Source organism: Rhincodon typus, chromosome 1 (assembly GCF_021869965.1).
Source record: "Rhincodon typus isolate 14 chromosome 1, sRhiTyp1.1, whole genome shotgun sequence".
Lineage (NCBI taxonomy): Eukaryota > Metazoa > Chordata > Chondrichthyes > Orectolobiformes > Rhincodontidae > Rhincodon > Rhincodon typus.
Genome location: NC_063332.1, coordinates 149,667,026 through 149,685,090, shown reverse-complemented (window position 1 = coordinate 149,685,090; position 18,065 = coordinate 149,667,026). Strand labels below are relative to the sequence as shown.

The 18,065-nt window shown below is 38.5% G+C and overlaps 1 protein-coding gene across 3 annotated transcripts in view; it reads right to left on the bottom strand.

Annotated features, from left to right (window-relative positions):
* The window catches only part of intu (inturned planar cell polarity protein), a 120,300-nt gene that overhangs the window by 50,425 nt on the left and 51,810 nt on the right, over positions 1 to 18,065 (bottom strand). For all 3 annotated transcript variants that reach the window (XM_048602488.1, XM_048602489.1, XM_048602487.1), the window contains exon 4: positions 10,741 to 10,950. In XM_048602488.1, coding sequence (XP_048458445.1) covers positions 10,741 to 10,950 — 210 coding nt within the window. The remainder of the gene's footprint in view (positions 1 to 10,740; positions 10,951 to 18,065) is intronic.

The following is an 18,065-nucleotide window of genomic DNA, read 5'->3' as shown; positions in this document are numbered from 1 at the left end:
GGTCCAGGCCTGAAATGTCAGCCTTCCTGCTCCTCTGATGCTGCTTGGCCTGCTGTGTTCATCCAGCTCTACACCTTGTTATCTCTAAATTTCTAAACTTTTTTTTTGCTGCAAGCTGTTTTAGTAAAGCAAGATGTAAACATGGCTGCAGTAGCAAAGGTAAAAATCATATCTTGGTTGGCTGACATTTCTACCAAACTTGAGGCACTCATAGAACTAAACAATTCACATGGACGTAAAGATATTTTTAACTTGAGAAAGGCAAATATTTTAAAAACACACACAAAGCATATCAGCATACAGATACCCCTCAATGTCTTAATCGGAAGCCATAGCATTAGGTTCCACCATGTTTGCTGACGATGCCCAATTCTACACACCACTAACTCTCAATCCCTATACTGCCTCTATGTTATTAGACAGCTGAACTACCCCGACGATAACCCTGCCTCCTACTGCAGCAACTATGTATCTTGTCTACGTTGCTATTTCCTCTCCTCCTACCTCTGGTGTCTGAGTGTACACAGCACAGAATAGTGCAGTAATAGAGAAACTGAGGTCAGTGACTCCAAATTTCTCCAAGATTGTGTTGTTGAGGCACCCTTCAGCTGCAATCATAGGAAATCAATTGACTTGCTACTCTTATGCTGTTAAGTTTAATGTAAAGACTACATCTTGTTTAACGTGTAACGGTTATTTTTTAAACAACATATCAAGTTCATAATTACTGCTCAACAGCCCAAGCCTGAAAGCTAACTTTACGTTTGTGAAATGTCAAATTTCTTTATAATGATAAAAAAACCCCACAATTTTAAAATATTAATTTTAAAATATTTTTTATCGTTATTTGAGATCCTTCTGTAATCCCTCTATAATGATTTATTTGGTTGACTGAGCATTTTGAATTGAAACTGAAGGATTTTAAATGTTTTTATCTTTCTGGTTTATGTGAGAGTACTACAATCTGATTGACTGTGTAGCCGATTTGCTGACATCTCTGCTGATGAATACCAAGACATTGATATGGAAACTACGGTCAGGAAAGGTGAAAGTATACTACAGTGATCCAAAGTCATTGTGAGAAGCTTTGAGGTCAACACAACTGCCACTGATTCTTTATGTACTTTACCTAAATGGGCAAAATACAGGGTTTTGTTCATGCTTCATGTAACATTTTAGTTCAGGTATTCTGCATTTAAAGTTGACCTATTTAGAAGATCATAGAATCCCTACAGTGTTGAACCAGGCCCTTCTGCCCAACAAGTCCACACCGAACCTCAGAGCATCCCACCCAGGCCCATCTCCCTATAACCCACCTAATCAACACACCCTGAACACTACAGACAATTTAGCATGGCCAATCCACCTAGCCTGCACATCTTTGGACTGTGGGAGGAAACTGGAGCATCCGGAGGAAACCCACACAGACACAGGGAGAACGTGCAAACTCCACACAGAGAGTTGCCCGAGGGTGGAATTGAACCCGGGTCCCTAGTGCTGTGAGGCAGCAGTGCTAACCACTGAGCAACCGTGCCGCCCCAAATTAGCATTTTATTTTTCATTTTAAATGCTGCTGGATTTTTTGATTCAGATTTCACTTTGAAATTTGCATTCACCTGTTTATAGGGACTTTAAAGCACTCCCATGTTTGCAAATCGCAAAGCATCAATTTTGTGTGCACATTAGTCCAGTAAATGGTGCAAGAAAAAAATGGGCTGTAAAGTGCTTCTGGGTTAATGCAAAATGAGGCTGCAATTTCTCATGAGTGTTAGGCTCACTGACTGGTGTTATTTGGTCAGTTCAGACAATATGGTGTACAGGTACTGTAAATCTGAAGGCGAATTTAATTTCAATTTGAAGACTCTTTGAGATGCTTCTCCTGTAGTACAGGCAATGCACTGAAATTTCTGCAGAAAAACGTTATACAGGTACAGTACACAACTTAAAGAAACTGACTTTGCTGATGGTCTGCTATTCTTCACATGAGTGAGGAACCATTTTAAGTCAGTCAGAGAACAAATGAAGCAGTGAGAAATGTTAAAGTCCCTTCTTCCTGATGGTGCTGTGATCCCTTTAAACAAGGACTGGAAATACCCAGAAAGTGGTAGCAGCGAGCCTACGGCTGCAAAGAGTTCAAGAAAAGCCATCTGACTTGCAACAAAACGGTTTTTAAAGATGCCTTGCAACAGGAGAATTGGCAATCAATAGAACCAGAGCTTAGTTTAGCCCTACAACAACGAGAGCAATTCTTGATAATATTGACCTCAGCAGAAGTGACTTCCAGTCTGAACTCCAAACCAGGAGAGTTCAGATAGAAATCTTCAAGTTGTTAGAACTGAGAAAGTTTAGGCCAACAGAACTGTGAAAACTTCATGCCTCCAGATTTTGAAAGGAATTGTAAAAATAAAAAAAGGTCTTAACAGTCACTTCCTTGCTTATTTAAAGAATATCTTGCTGTCCATCTGATATCATGTGCTAGTTTTTCCTCAATGTTGATTTTCTGCCTTTAAATTTTTAAGTCATTACATGATACGCTTCAGCACTTCACTACTGCGCTTTGAAGCTGACTGACACCTTACATTACAATTTTCCTGCAAGTCACGCACCAAGAGACACACAAATATCTTATGCATCTGTAAAGGATGCATCTCATAGCTGTTAGCTTGCTTTCTTAGCATTCATTCCCTCACTTGGTGTTTATTTTAATGCATTGCTGCTTCATTGAGAATTTACAGGTTCTCTGCAACTTGACTTGCTTCTCAGTACAGCCAGAAACTCAGGCAGCTCATCATTGTTGCCAGTACTGAACTGTCAATGGAGTAGTCATGTTGCTGTATGGTAATATGATACATTACTGACCCATCTACAGCACATGCTAACAGCTAAAGCAGCAAACAAACTTCATGAGCTTAACCAAATGGCTATGCCTGAAAGTCTAAGAGGAATAGTCCTTAATCTAGTAAGGGGAGAATAGGCAGTCAGCAGGTACTGCCACACTCAGTCAAGGACATTGTGACAACCTCCTGTGCTGATATGATCAGTCAGTCACTTCGGGGTGATCAGGCAAAGTTATCCTCCCAGGTCAGTTTGAAAGCGGACAGGGGACGTGGGGTTGGGGGGGTGGGGTGGGGTTGCACAGTCAGTCCTGAGAGTTTGGTTGGTAAAATATCAGGAGAATTATCAGGCAGCAGAACATGCTTTCTTTATTCTTTATTCATTCACGGGATGAGGGCATCGCTGACCAAGCAGTATTTATTGCCCATCCCTAATTGCCCAGAGGGCTGTTAAGAGTCAACCACATTGCTGTGGGTCTGGAGTCACATGTAGGCCAGACCAGGTAAGGATGGCAGTTTTGTTCCCTAAAGGACATTAGTGAACCAGATGGGTTTTTCCAAATATCGACAATGGATTCACTTTCATCATTAGATTGTTAATTCCAGATATTTATTGAATTTAAATTCCACCATCTACCATTGCGGGATTCGAGCCTGGGTCCCCAGAATGTTATCTAGGTCTCTGGATTAACAGTCCAGTGATAATACCACTAGGCCATCGCCTCCCCCTAATGCTATGCTGAGAAAAACTGAAATGTGGGGACCGGATGCATTACCCTGGGATGCAAGCTAGCCATGTCTGGTATCTTGGCCTTCTTTTCCAGTCCATAGGAAAGAAGACAGCCCTACTCCTCCTCACCCATCAAACCTCCAAACGTCATCAACTAATTTAACATGGGATGCCACAAAAATCCTCTCAAGTAGCAGCGTTAATCGTCTTCCACATTAGAGCTGAATAAATGATTTCATAAAATTCTTCAGCAGTGTTAAAGTGTTATCAATTATTAAAGATTTAACACTTGGGAGCTGTCATAAGCTCAAAAGCTTTAATTTACTTGCCTGAATGAACTACCAGGAAACGTCTAGTAGAATTGATTAGTAAAATGTTTTCTCTCAACAGTTTATCTTGTTTGATCCAGGAAACTATGCTATTATATCATTACCTTTTTATCTTTTAATCATAACAACTTCTGTCCTCATTTCTGAACTAACCAAATGAAAAATAGTTAATTTCAGTTACTGAGCCAATTCTTTCCTAACAGTGTAAATTGACCAGGCTTGAAGGAGTCTGCAGCTTGGATTTAAACATGGTGCCCATGATATAAATGCTGGAGGGTCCTGGCAACAGTGAGCACCTCCACCTCTACTGACATGTGACTGAATGAGAATGGTTTCTTGAGCCCAGATGCATAATTAATAAGGTGAGCAGCAGAATAGTGCGTGAGAAAAATCGCCATGAAACACCTTGGAAATAACATTTAGCCAAAAAAATGGAAAAATTCAGCTGAGTTTTTCAACTTTTGCATTTTTTTAAAATGGGAAACCATGTTTCATTTAAAGTCTTTCCACTTAAAGAAACATGGAATGTAACAGCACCTTTACTGAGAACCACCTGCATTCTAATTGTGAGTTCAATGCTCAACTTCTATTACCACCAACTATGATGTTAAGCTTTCTCTTTCAGTAATGTCTCAAATATTTACAATAGTCTCAGTCACTGATTAGTTCATTGGTTCTTAAAAATAAATATCTTTCTTAAGAACATGATTGAGGAGAGCAAGAAGGAGGATTGACACTAATAACCAATATTCCAAAGAACATAATAATTCCTGTGTTCTTAAGACAATTGACATAACATCTCATTGTTAAAACCCAGTCAGAGTAAACAGTGTAAAGTTGTGGTTTCGGTTGTCTTTTTTTATAGAGGAAAGTCACACTGAAACATTTCAGAGTTAGCTTTCTTCAGTGTAACAGTGAAGACAACAAACACAAGAGATGACTTACAGTGTCAGGAAAAGAAATCAGCATTTTTTCTTGTTTCATTAGTCCAGAAATGAGGACAGAAGTTGATATCATTAAAAGGTAAAAAAGTTAATGATATGATGACAGAGATTCCTGAATCAAACAAGGTAAACAAACAGCTGAGAACAAACATTTTACAAATCAGTTAGAGATGATACACTACACTTTTCCCCATAGTTAATTCAGGTAAGTAAATTAAAGCTATCGAACTTGGTCTGCACGCAGTGATAAATCTGTAATATTTGATTTGCAGAGGTTATACTACTGAAGAATTCTATGAAATCATCTTATTTATCCAGCTCTAATGTGGAAGAGGATTATTGCTGTTACTTGAAAAGGGTTTCTACGGCAATGCATGTTAAATCTGTTGATGAAAATACTGTACAATGCAGATTTATAATCACACACACTGATAAATCCTTCAAAAAAAAAAATGCCTTTCAAATAGCTAACTTAATTGTAAAAAGACTCTTGTCTACCACTCAAATAAAAGGAAAACATTGCAGCTGCTGGAAATCTGAAATAAATTCAGAAAATGTTGCAGAAATTAGGAGGTCTGGCAGCATCTGTGGAGAGAGAAGCAGAGTTAGCATTTGGTATTCAGTATGACTTCTTCAGAGCTGAACTGAACAGATACTGCCACAGCTGCTGAGTTTCATCAACATTGTTTACATTTGTTTCTCAATGGCCACTCTTACTTTCCATTTTAAAAATAGGTTTTCAAAAACTTCATTCCTAAAACTGTTATACTGAACAAAAATGTCCAATAAAGTATTTTGCAACTGAAGCATTAAAGAATAACCAAATACAAAGCCTGATATTAATCACATGTCTCAATACAGAGGAAATATTCTTGTAAGATGGTTTGAAAAGAAACATTTCAAGGATAGCGAATCACTACTTTCCTTCCTGCCAGAACTCTCCCTTTCTCCAAGAGAGGGAGAGTTGCAGAAAGTGTTGATGCAAAAATTAGTTCAAAGTTTACAACAATAAAATAAATATATTAAACGCTGTGGAAAAGAGCCACAAGCTGAATTGGCACTCAAAGCTTCCTCGCTGAATCTCTTTTAATCCTAACTTTCATTACTTAAAAACCAGTATTCATCATTACAAAGCCCACAGCTGTAAAAAAAGTACAAGGTTTTAGTATCTGCTCTTAAAGGGAAGGCAATTCACAGGAATAACCGTATTTTCCCAGAGGGACTAAAGGCAAAACGTGTCAAAGGTCCGTCATGCTCTCTTGTCCTTTTGCTGTGCTCTTTTCAATGTGCAACAAAATAAGAAATCAATTATTCAGCTCCAGCTTTCATTTGTCATTTTGACCTAAATAAACAAAAAGCCTGCATAGTTCACCATACAAGGAAAAGTGCAGAAGCAAAGACTTTCTTTCCCAAAATATAAAACATTTAATTCAATGTGGAAAAACCAGAAGAAAGTACTGCAGTCAAAGCAGAATCATGAGACTTATTTCAAGCCTGTGAAGTTCACCTTACTACCACCCCTCCCCCTTCTTCCAATTTCCATTACAGCACAGAGTGAACAATGTCTTTGGAAGTCTTTGCTTAAACACAGCAGTGCCTTGGCACAGATTAAGTTATTAAACAGTCCCTTGGCAGATAAATGATGGTACTTCTAGAATGCTGATAAAACTAAGAAGGGCTTTAGACTTGTACAAACATTACACTCAAGGAGGTTATTGTGCTTTTCATCACAGAATGCATACAGAGTTACCACATAAAAATGCAATATTCAAAAAATTTATTAAAAGGTTTCCTAAGTATGGCTCTTGAGCCCATTTTGATTTTTATTTCTACTTTAGGTTTCTTCGCACTAAATGGTAAATGAAAAACTGGCTCTCAGGTCTCTAATTAATTTCACTTTTGAGCTAGGTTCCAATAGTGTGTCAACTAGATTTATTCTCTCCTCTCAATTCCCCTTCTTGTACAAATGGAGAAGCACCCATGTTTTCTAGATACTAAATTTTTATGACTCATTCACAACAATAACTGGCTAATTAGGAAATCATAAATACAATTTGTCCTTCAATTTTGTGACAAACACTGTTCATTGAATGTTATTAGGAGGATAGAATACATGACTGTTACCCACAAGGTACTCTCTGTGCAAAGGTAAGGAAAAATGGCACAGACACAGATAGTAGGGTTTGTGCCTTTTTTTGCATAAATAGGATTTCCAGATCAAGTGTTAGGTCCATACCTAAAGCATCTGGCCTTTATCCTGGTTCCTTTGGATCTACTTGTTGGGCAGCCCAGGGCAGAAGTGCTCAAAGGCATTTTAGTCCAGAGGTCTGAGATAGACTGAAGACTTGACAGCGAGCTGTGAAATGTCACATCACAGCATTTGCAAGGTTCACCAGGAGTTAAAAGATGTTGATCATGAACCAAGATGTAGCTTCTGTCTAGCGCTGGCAATTTATATCTTTATGCTGCACTAAAACATTGTTGGCAAGACTATGTTATACATTTTATAATCGCTAAGACCAGAGCCTGTGCAAGGCTCCCCACTTTATTACAGTTCCAGACAGGATACCTGATCCTGTTAGGTTTTCAGGTGAAGAGGGATGAACTGGTTCTCTTTCTTTATTCAACCATTACTTCAGGCAGTTGCAATAAAGTTAATCTATAAAGGATGCTTTCACTTGTGGACACCTTCCAGATCCAAGTGAACTTGTATTTTAAAAGAAGCCAATTTAAACAGGCTTTCTTGAATTAACAAATAACCTCACTCTATTAGCTACTAAGCTCGAGCAGAAATACTAATGAAATACACAAATTAGAAATTGGAGGCGTGTACAAAAAGTTAAAAGTTATATGGGTCAGGCTCTGAACTACTTATGAAGAGCAGACAAGATGATGTTGAGACCATTATGGGGTAGCACTGGTAGCGTTGACATTGGCAGTTGATCAAACGATTATTGAGATTCTGGATTTTATAGACTGGTGGAAATTCCTTTCTACTGGTTCATTTTTTTTTAGACCAACTTGCAGGACTCTGAGCTAGAGAGAGCTTTAACTTGCAACACAGGGAATTAAATAAGGGAAAGTCCTACGACTTGAGATCACTCCAGTGGAGCTGAAATTGGCTTTTTAACTCCTGTTCTTCAATATTCCTCCAAGGGAAAACAAACAAAATGTGTCAGTTGTTCAAGACCTAGTCAGTTGTTCAAGACCTAATCTGCATGGGTCATCAGCCTCTCACTGTCTTTGTAGTCACAAAAGATCACAGTCCAGTCAGTTTGAAGTTTCTTTCAGATGTAATTTCTTTCAGCAGCCATAACTGACCGATCTTCTTTTAAGAAAACACATTTATGAATTAAGAGGTTAATAAAGACACACAATAGTTTAGGGCTCTAACTTCTTCTTGTACTTGTATAAATTTTCATTGTAATCATACAAATCATACAATTCAGTACCCTGTTCCTGTTTTCTCCCTATACCTTTTGATCCCTTTAGCCTCAGTAACTATAACTAAGTCCTTTCTGGAAACATTCAATTTTTTTTCACCTTAAACACTTTTTGGCAGAGAATATCACAGGCTCAACAATCTGAGTAGAAAAATATCTCCTCAACTCAGTCTTAAATGACCTACCTTGTACCCTTAAGCTGTGACCCCTGTTTCAGGATTCCCTGATCATCGGAAACATCCTTCCTGGATTTACCCTGTCTAGTCCTGTTAGATTTTTATACATTTCTATAAGAACACCCACATTTATTTGGAATTCCAGTGAACATAGTAAGCAATCCAGTCTCTCCTCATACATCAGTCCTGTTATTCCAGGAATCAGCCTCGTAAATCTTTGTTGTTCTCCTCCATAGTTAGAACATTTTCCTCAAAAACAGAACCAGAATTGCACACAATACTCTAGGTATGGTCTCATATATCCCTCTATAATTGCAGCACATCATCTCTGCTCCTGTACTCAAACCCTCTTGTTATGAAGGCCAACATACCGCTAGCCTTCTTCACTGCATGCTTACTTTCAGTAACTGGTGTACAAAGACACCCAACTCTCATTACACCACCCCCATTCACGATCAATTGCCATTCAGATAATAATGGGTCTTCCTGTTTTTGCTACCAAAGTGGATAACCTCACATTTATCCACATTATATTTCATCTGCCATGCATTTACCCCACTCACTCAAGTTGTCCAAGTCACATTGAAACATCTCTTCAACCTCCGCACAGCTCACCCTCCCATCCAACTTTGTTATCTGCAAACATTTGGTTCTCTCATATAAATCATTAATATATATTGTGAATAGCTGGGGCCCAAGCTGTGATACCCCACTCATCACCGCCCACCACTTGAACCTGTTCATTCCTACTCTGTTTTCTGTTTGCTAGCTAGTTCTCTGATTATTCAGTACACTATTCCTAATTGCATGTGCTTTAATTTTACATGCTAATCCCTTATGTGGGACTTACCAAAAACTTCCTGAAAGTCTAAATAAACCATATTCACGGGCTCCCCCAATCAACCCTAATATCTATTATCTCTAATCCTCAAAATATTCCAGCACATTTGTCAAGCATGATTTCCCTTTCATAAATCCCATACTGACTCTGCCCGATTCTGTCATGGTTTTCCAAGTGCTCTGCTATTAAATCATATGTCACGGACTGTAGTATTTTTCCCTTTACTGATGTGAGGCTAATGGATCTATAATTCTCTGTTTTCTCTGTACCGCCTTTTTTAAATCGTCAAATATAAAATGAACCAAGACAGAGATGTACCGCAAAAGTGTCCGATGTTACGAAAAAGTCATATTACTATCAGCAGTGCAAAGGCTGCCTTCTGTTTGGAGGGTGTAGATTGTAAACAAATACAGTCAGCTTTGGCCATTATTTGCCTCTATAAAAAATGACAATGCCAAGGTGTTAGCACATGCACATTACACAAGAATCCTGGAGTTGCAGTCGGTCACTTAGGTCTCCAACATTACTTGCAGTGTGATTACCACTCCAGCACCATCCACATTGTTAGAAACCCCCGAAATAAGGGACCATTTCAACCTTCCTACAACAACATTGTTGTTAGAAATGCCATTTCAATCACAATCGATTCATAAATATTGGTGAAGGACAAAAGTTGCCTTCAAAAAATTCAGCTTACAACTAATAAGTGTCACCAAACAATTAATTAGAAGGTTTTAAATAGACAAATCATTTTAAAAATTATTTTTCTAGAATATTTTAGCTTTTACCTTAACACATGTTCGACACTACCTTTGATTTGTGATTTGTAAACCAATTAGTGCTTTTATTTTACTCTTTTTACTTTTTGTCTGAGAGGCTATAAAAATCCTTTAACGTGATTGGACTTGCAATTTAATGCTTGGACTGCCAGCTCCACACTAGGAATGGCCAATTAGAAACAAAACTAATTACTTGCAGTGATGGAGGTGATTTTTTTGTAATCAAAGAGATCGCTAGATTTGTCAGCAACACTTACTGTGAGGTTAGTGGTGAACACCCCAGCCCTCATCTCTGATTGAAAATTCTGAGTTATCAAGCTCCTATACTGTTAGGTGTTCCCACTAGTTTTCAGCAACCAGCAAATAAAAACTCACCCAGCAGTGGAATACAATTTCACAAATGCATAGAAACACTTTACTCTGTCACTCAAATAGCAAAGAAACATGACTGAGCATTGTTTCTACACTTGAATTGATCAAATGCGGCCATTAATATATCAATGCTTGCAATACAATCATGCATTCATATTTAGTTGACGCCTATTTGTGGTAGACATATCCTTACTAAGCCAATGTGTACTTCCTATAAACAGTGAAACAACTGAATAAAATCAGTTCCCCAGATTTTTTAAAAATCTAACCAAAATAACGATTATACACATACCTTTTCCTTTGAATTTTCTGATTCCAGCTTTAAAGTTAGATACATAGCAACATGAGGAATGTTGTCAATTTCCATTTGGAAATCAGTGGTGTCTTCACCCCACAAGAGTTTCACTAGATTGTTATTAGTGGGAATCGGTTTATTAAGAGGTGTGAAAGACAGACCAGTTCCTACGGGGTCAGGGTGCAAGGTTTCAACAGTCAATTTCACCTGTTAAAAATCATACAAGACAAAAATTTAAACCACGCAAAGGAAACAAGTTAAAAACATGTATGTTGAAGAAACTGGCTAATTATTAGATTTAATTGTTCGTTGCAGCTGCACCATTCATTTCTTGTGTTTCCAATGTACTGCTCAATCAATCTTCACTAACACCTATATTTTAAAGCAAGTTTGCCACCATATTACCATAAAATGTAGGATCAGTACTAGGTCATTCAGTCCATTGAGGCCCATTTGATTATGACTGATGCATCTCAATCCCATTCTCGTTCTTTCTCCGAGTACTCCTTGATCCTTTACCAATCAAGAACCTATCTATCACTGTCTTAAAGATACTCAATAAATTGGACATCTTGTCCATATCCAATCTATCCAGGTCTCTCAGTATTCCGTAAGTTTCAACAAGATTACCCCTTCATCCTTCTAAACTCCATCAAGCATAGACCTAGAGTTCTCAATGTTCCTCCTATGACAAGCCCTTCATTTCTGGATCATTCTTGTGAACATCCTCCGGACACCCCACCCTCCCCCAATGCCAGCACATCCTTCATTAGAGACGAAGCCCAAAATTGCTCACAATATTCCAAATGCTGTCTGACCAGAACCTTATACAGCCGCAGCAGTACAGCCCTGCTCTTGCGTTCTCAAAATGAATGCTGACTTTGCATTTGTCTTCCGTTCTGCCAAATGAACCTGCTTGTTAACCTTAAGAGAATCTGAACTAGGACTCCAAAGTCTTTTTGTGCTTCAGCTTTCTGAAATGTTTCCCCATTTAGAAAATAGTCTATGCCTCACTTCTTCCTACTAAAGTGCACAACCTCACACTTTCCCACATAGTATTACATCTGCTACTTATTTGCCCACTCTCTTAGTCTTTCTAAGTCCTTTGCAGCCTCCCTGCTTTCACACTACCTGTCCCCCCACCACCATTCTTTGTGCGACCTGTAAACTGAGCAACAATGCCCTCTGTTCCTCTATCCAGTTTGTTAATATGCAACGTGAGCAGTTGTGGTTCCAAAGCTGACCCCTGCAGAACTCCACTAGCTGCCGGCTGTCGTTATCTACATCTCTGTCTTCTGCCAGTCAGCAAATCTTCTCTGCATGCCTGCACTTTGCCCCTAACACCATTGGCTCTTATCTTATTTAGCAGCTTCCTGTGCATCACCCTGTCAAAAGCCTTCTGGAAATCCAAACAGATGATGCCCACTGGCTCTCTTTTGTCTAACTTGCTCATTACCTCCTCAAAGAATTCTAACAGATTTGTAATACATGTCCTCCCCTTGACAAAGCCATGTTGACTCAGCCCTATTTTGCTATGCACTTCCAACTGCAATTCATCCTCAGTTATGGGCTCTTAAAATCTTATCGACGACTGGGGTTAGGCTAATTTCTCATCTTCTGCTTCTCTCACTTCTTAAGGAGGGATTTTACATTAGCCATTTTCCAGTACTCTGGCATCCTTTAGAGGGTGATTCCTGAAAGATCACCACCAATGCCTCCACAATCTCCTCAGCTATGTTCTTCAGAACCCTGGGCTGTAGTCCATCCAGTCTGGTAGATTTATCCACCGTCAGACCTTTCAGCTTTCCCAGCACCTTCTCCTTAGTGATGGTTACTACAGGCAGTGGCTACTACACTTGTCGCTGTCCCCTGACTCTCTTGAGATTCTGGTATGCTACTGGTGTCTTCCGTCATGAAGACTGATACAAAGTACCTGTTCAGTTCCTCTGCTGCTCCTTTGTTCCTCCATTACTACCTCTTCATTCTCATTTTCCAGGAATCCAATATCCACTCTTGTGTCTCTTATCTTTTATATATCTAAAAACACCTTCTGCAATCTTCTTTTATATTACTAGCTAGCTTACCATTACATTTCATCGTCTCCGACATTATTGTTTTTTTGGCTGTCTTTTGCTGTTTTTTATAGGCTTCCCAATCCTCTGACTTCCCACTAATTTCATGCCTTTTCTTTTGCTCTTATACTCTCCCTGACTTCCCTTATCAACCATAGTTGCTACATCTTCCATTTAGTATGTTTCTTCTTCCTTGGAAAGGATTTCTGCTGTACCTCCTGAATTACCCCCAGAAATCTCTGCCATTGCTGCTCCACTGTCTTCCACATTAGGCTCCCCTTCCAACCAACTCTGGCCAGCTCATCCCTCAGGCCTTTGTAATTACTTTTACTCAATTGTAATGCCGTTAGATCAGATTTCAGCTTCCCTCTTTTAAACTGCGGGATGAACTCTATCATACCACCGTCACTGCTTTCTAGTGGTTCCTTCACTTTAAACTCCATAATCAAGTCTGCCTCATTACACATCATCAAATCCAGAATTGTCTATTCCATAGTGGGCTCCCTAAAAGCTGAACCAAAAAAAAAGTCTCACAAGCATTCCATGAATTCCCTTTCTTGGAATTTGCTATCAACCTGATTTTCCCAGTCCACCTGCATATTGAAGTCCTCCCCTTTGATTATTGCAATAGTGCCTGTTCTTTCTTCTGAGTTATTTTCTGCCCCACATCTTGACTATTGCTAAAGGACCTGCACATAACTCCCATCAGGGTCTTTTTTTCCCTTCGCGGTTCCTCAACTGTAACCACACAGATTCTGATTTGTCCTTCTTTTAAATCATAGAATAGCACAGCACAGAAGGAAACTATTCATCTCATCCAGACAGCTCAGGTTCTTTCAGCAAACAAACAATCTAGTTAGACACTATTCCTCATCTCTTTTAATATCTTTTTAAATATTTTTTCTTTTATTCTTTAAAGTAGAAAGATTTCCTCATGTTACATCACTTTTTGCCAATCATTTTAAATCCATGACCTCTTGTTATTACCTCTTCAGCCACTGGAACTGTTTATTTTCCCTGGCTAAACAGTTCACAATTCTAATCTCAGTCAAACTTGTTTTTAGCCTTCTCTGTTCCTAGAACTGCTTTAATTTCTTTAATTAACTGTATTGCCTCAACCCTAGAACCTCTCATAAAACAAAAACAGAAAACAGGTCTGGTAGCATTTGTAGAGAGACATACTTTGTTTCTCCAGCACTCTGTTTTTGTTTTTGTTTCAGATTTCCAGCAACTGCAGTTCTTTGTGCTTACCTTTCTCAAAGTTATTCAATAGCCTTTCTAAAGCCTTCACATTCTTCTAAATTGTGGCACTCAGAACTGGGCACAAAAAATTCTAACTGATTGATTTAACTTTTCTGTTAGCTAAGTTCAGCATAATTTCATGGCTTTTGTACTTCATGTATTCAGCCTGTGTGATGCCAAGCATGTTGCATTATACAACCTAGAACTGGTAGATCGTATCAAACAGCGCATTCTTTTGGCTATTCACAACAGAGTACTGACTGCATGCACCTAGCATGTGCATGCAAGACTCAGAATATAACGTTAAACATTAGAAGTGATTCTGCAACTGGACATCACTCACTAAATAATGTTGATTATCTAGGTCATTATTAGCCATCAATTTACAAATATCAGGTGGTTTTGCAGTATGATTCAATGACATGTTCAAGAAGTTACGTATATTCATAGGCAAAGCTCTGTTCTTTGGAAACAGAAATAACACATCTATACATCATGCCTCCTTCAACTGAGTGAAATCTTTTTTTGTGTGGCGGGAAGCAGCCATTCCCTGCTGCATTTCCCATGGCAATGCCTTGATAATTGACATTTATTTAAATTCAAACCAGATAAGTCAAAGATTGGCAGTTAACTGCTCCCTGGTGCATTCCCCTTGGCAATGCCTCATCCAAATAGTATTCACTTGCCAACCAATCACTACCCTTTCCTCGTGCAGTGTTAATTGTTGTTCCCTTTGTGATTGGTATTCTTGTGGTTCTGTCCTGATGAGTGCAAGATGAAAAGTTTTAATGACGTGTCTCTTTTCTTCATCAATACTCAAGTCCTGTACTACAAAACAACTCTTACTATGATTGTGCAGTCGCACATCCACAATATCACCCACTTAAAGCTCAAGTGAATTGGTCTCAAATTTTGTTTGGCAATGTTCTGTTGTAGCGTCAGTGTTAGAAGCACACTATTATTGTTGTCTTCATTTGGTTGTGGCCCAGCACTTCACCTCTTCTAATATAGTAGTACTTGTTATTAACACCTGCTGTTAACATAATAGACAACACTAAGATGATGTTCAGGACTAGTTTATCTCAACTATTAAAAAATAGACTAACTTGTCATTCAGCTATTTGTGAAAAATTGGTTTCCTTGTTTGCCACATTTCAAAAGGGGGAAAGAGTGGGTTGAGTGATTGGGAGGTGTTGAACTACATGTTGCAAAATAGTTGTTCAGTGGCACTTTCAATAACACAATTTTGAGTATAGAGAGCATAGGGGGTTGCTTAAAAAGGAATTTAGGAGGGGGCAAAAAGGGGCCATGAAATGGCTTTGAGAGATGGGATCAAAGAATACCCAAGGCTTCGTATAAGTATGTTAAGAGTTACAGGATAACTAGGGAAAGAGTAGAACCTGTTTCAGTCCAAAGGGGCAATCTGTGCTTGGAACCATTCAATGTGAGTGAGGTTTTAAATGAATGATTCTCATTTGTTTTAGTATAGAGGAGAAACATTGGAGCCAGGAATTTCAGTTGGGATGGTGAGGTTCTAGAACACGTTAAGATTAATAAGAAGGAGATATTAAATGTTTTAGCAAGCATAAAGGTGCATTAATCCCCAGGGACTGATGAAGTATATCCCAAGATGCTATGGTAGGCAAGGCAAGAGATTGCTGGGGTCCTGGCGGGTATACTTACTACTTCGCTGGCCACAGGTGAAGTGGCAGATAACTGGACATTAGCTAATATGGTTCCTTTGTTCAAGAAGGGCAACAGGATAACCCAGGTAATTACAGACCAGTTAGTCTGACATCAGTGATAGGGAAATTATTAGAAACATTCTGAAGGACAGCATTAATCAATAATTGGAAAGGCAGAGAGTGATCAGGGATTGTCAGCACGATATGTTGAAAGGAGGTCCTGTATGATAAATTTAATTGTGGTTTTTGAAAAGGTGACTAAATATATTGATGAGGTAGTGCAGTTGATGTGGTTTAAATGGACTTCACTAAGGCCTTTGACAAGGTCCCACATGGAAAGCTGGTTCAAAAGGTAAGACCACATTGGATCCAAAGAATGTTCATAAACTGGATTCAAAATTGGCTTACAAATAGGGGGCAAAGAGTGATGATGGAGGTTGTTTTTGTAATTGGAAACCTGTGACCAGCGGTATACCACAGGGATTGGTGCTGGGGCTCTTGCTGAATGCTTTGAATGCTACATTTTGACAACTGGATGTTAATCTAGAAGATGTAATTCTTAAGTTTGCAGATGACATGATAATTAGTAGTGCTGTTGATAATGAGGAGGGTGGTCCCAGGCAACAGTCTGATGTTGATCAGCTGGTAAAATGAACAAAGAAATGGCAGATGCAATTTAATCCTGATAAATGCAAGGTGATCCATTTTGAGAGGTCTAATAAGGGAAGGACATCCACAATGAATGGTAGGTCCCTAGAGACTGCTAAGGAACAAAGGAACATTTTAGGTAGACAGGGTGGTGAAGAAGGCATACAGCTTGCTTGCCTTCATGATCCAGGGTGTGAAATATTGGGGCAAGAAAATCTTATTACAACTTTATAAAACATTATTTTGGCCACAGATAGAAAACTGTGTACAATTCTGGTTGCCACACTATTAGATAGGTGTGATTGCACTGGGGAGGGTGCAGAGGAGATTCATCAGGAAGTTACCTGTGATGAAAAGTTTCAGCTATGAGGAGAGATTGGATGGCTGGCTTTATTTTCCTTGGAGCAGAGGAGGCTGTGGGGAGATTTAGTTGAGGTATACAAAATTATGAGAGGGATAGACAGAGTAGATTATGAGAATCTTTTCCTCATGGCGTGGTGTGTCTAAAACCAGAGGGCATAAGATTAAGATGAGGAGCAAATAGTTTGGAGGACATCTGAGAAAAATATTTCTTCAACCAGAGCGGTAGAAGTATGGAAAATGCTGCCTGAGATGGTGGTGGAAGCAGGTGGTCGTGCAACATTTAAAAAGCATCTGGATGAATGTTTAAAATGCTAAAGCATAGTAGGCTATGGACCAAGTGCAGATTAATGGGATTAATATAGTTTGGTGTTTGTTGGTCAGCATAAACACGATGGGGCAAAAGGCCTGTTTCAATGCTGTCTGATTCTCTGATCTCAAAGTTAGCTCGAGAAAATTTCAAACAAAGCATTCAAAGCTGTATGCAGTATAAAATATTATAAATATTATTATAAATAATATTATAAATATTATTATAAATTATTATAATTAAGAGTATTGCAATTGTATTGCACTCTGTAATATTCAATTTGAAACATTTTGTAATGCATTTTTACAAATTTTTGAAGAAAGTAACTTTTTGAGAAAACAAATTAAACAAACTAATGCCCACTACTTTGAAACGCTATTCAAAGAACATTAAACTGATAAAAGCACCATAAACTGAATTTTAAAAAACGCTCTTCACTTTATCAGTTTGTATGGAATGGAGATTCATCAGCAATTCTTTGAGATAGAAGCTTCAAAAACTCAAAAAAGAACAGCTGAAACAAAATGACAAACGTTGAAACCCTGGAAGTGCAATTTTTGATCCTTGAATGCATTGTCTTAGATCCCAGATATACAGGGAGGAAAAATAACTTTGGTGTTTGACAATCAACATAATTAATGGCATTTAAAATATCAATGGAGAAATTAATGGCACAGTTAACCATCTAACTAAAAAGGATCAACAAGAAGCAATGATAGTATTATTTTGTTGTAATCACTTCCAAAGGCCAACAAAAAAAGCACCATTTGTAGCATGTTCATGCATGGAGAATGGAGGGAGCAAAATAATTTCTGTAAATTTAACACATCTTACATCATTAAACCTTTTGTTATATTGATATGAAAGGGCAGCATAATTGGGAACTATAGAAACAAATTAACAACCCCCCAAATACTTTTGCAAATAAGCCTTACTTTCATCATAACTTTCTAGATTTGATCTAGTACTGGGATCTTTTAGGAATGGCAACAAATGTGCAACATG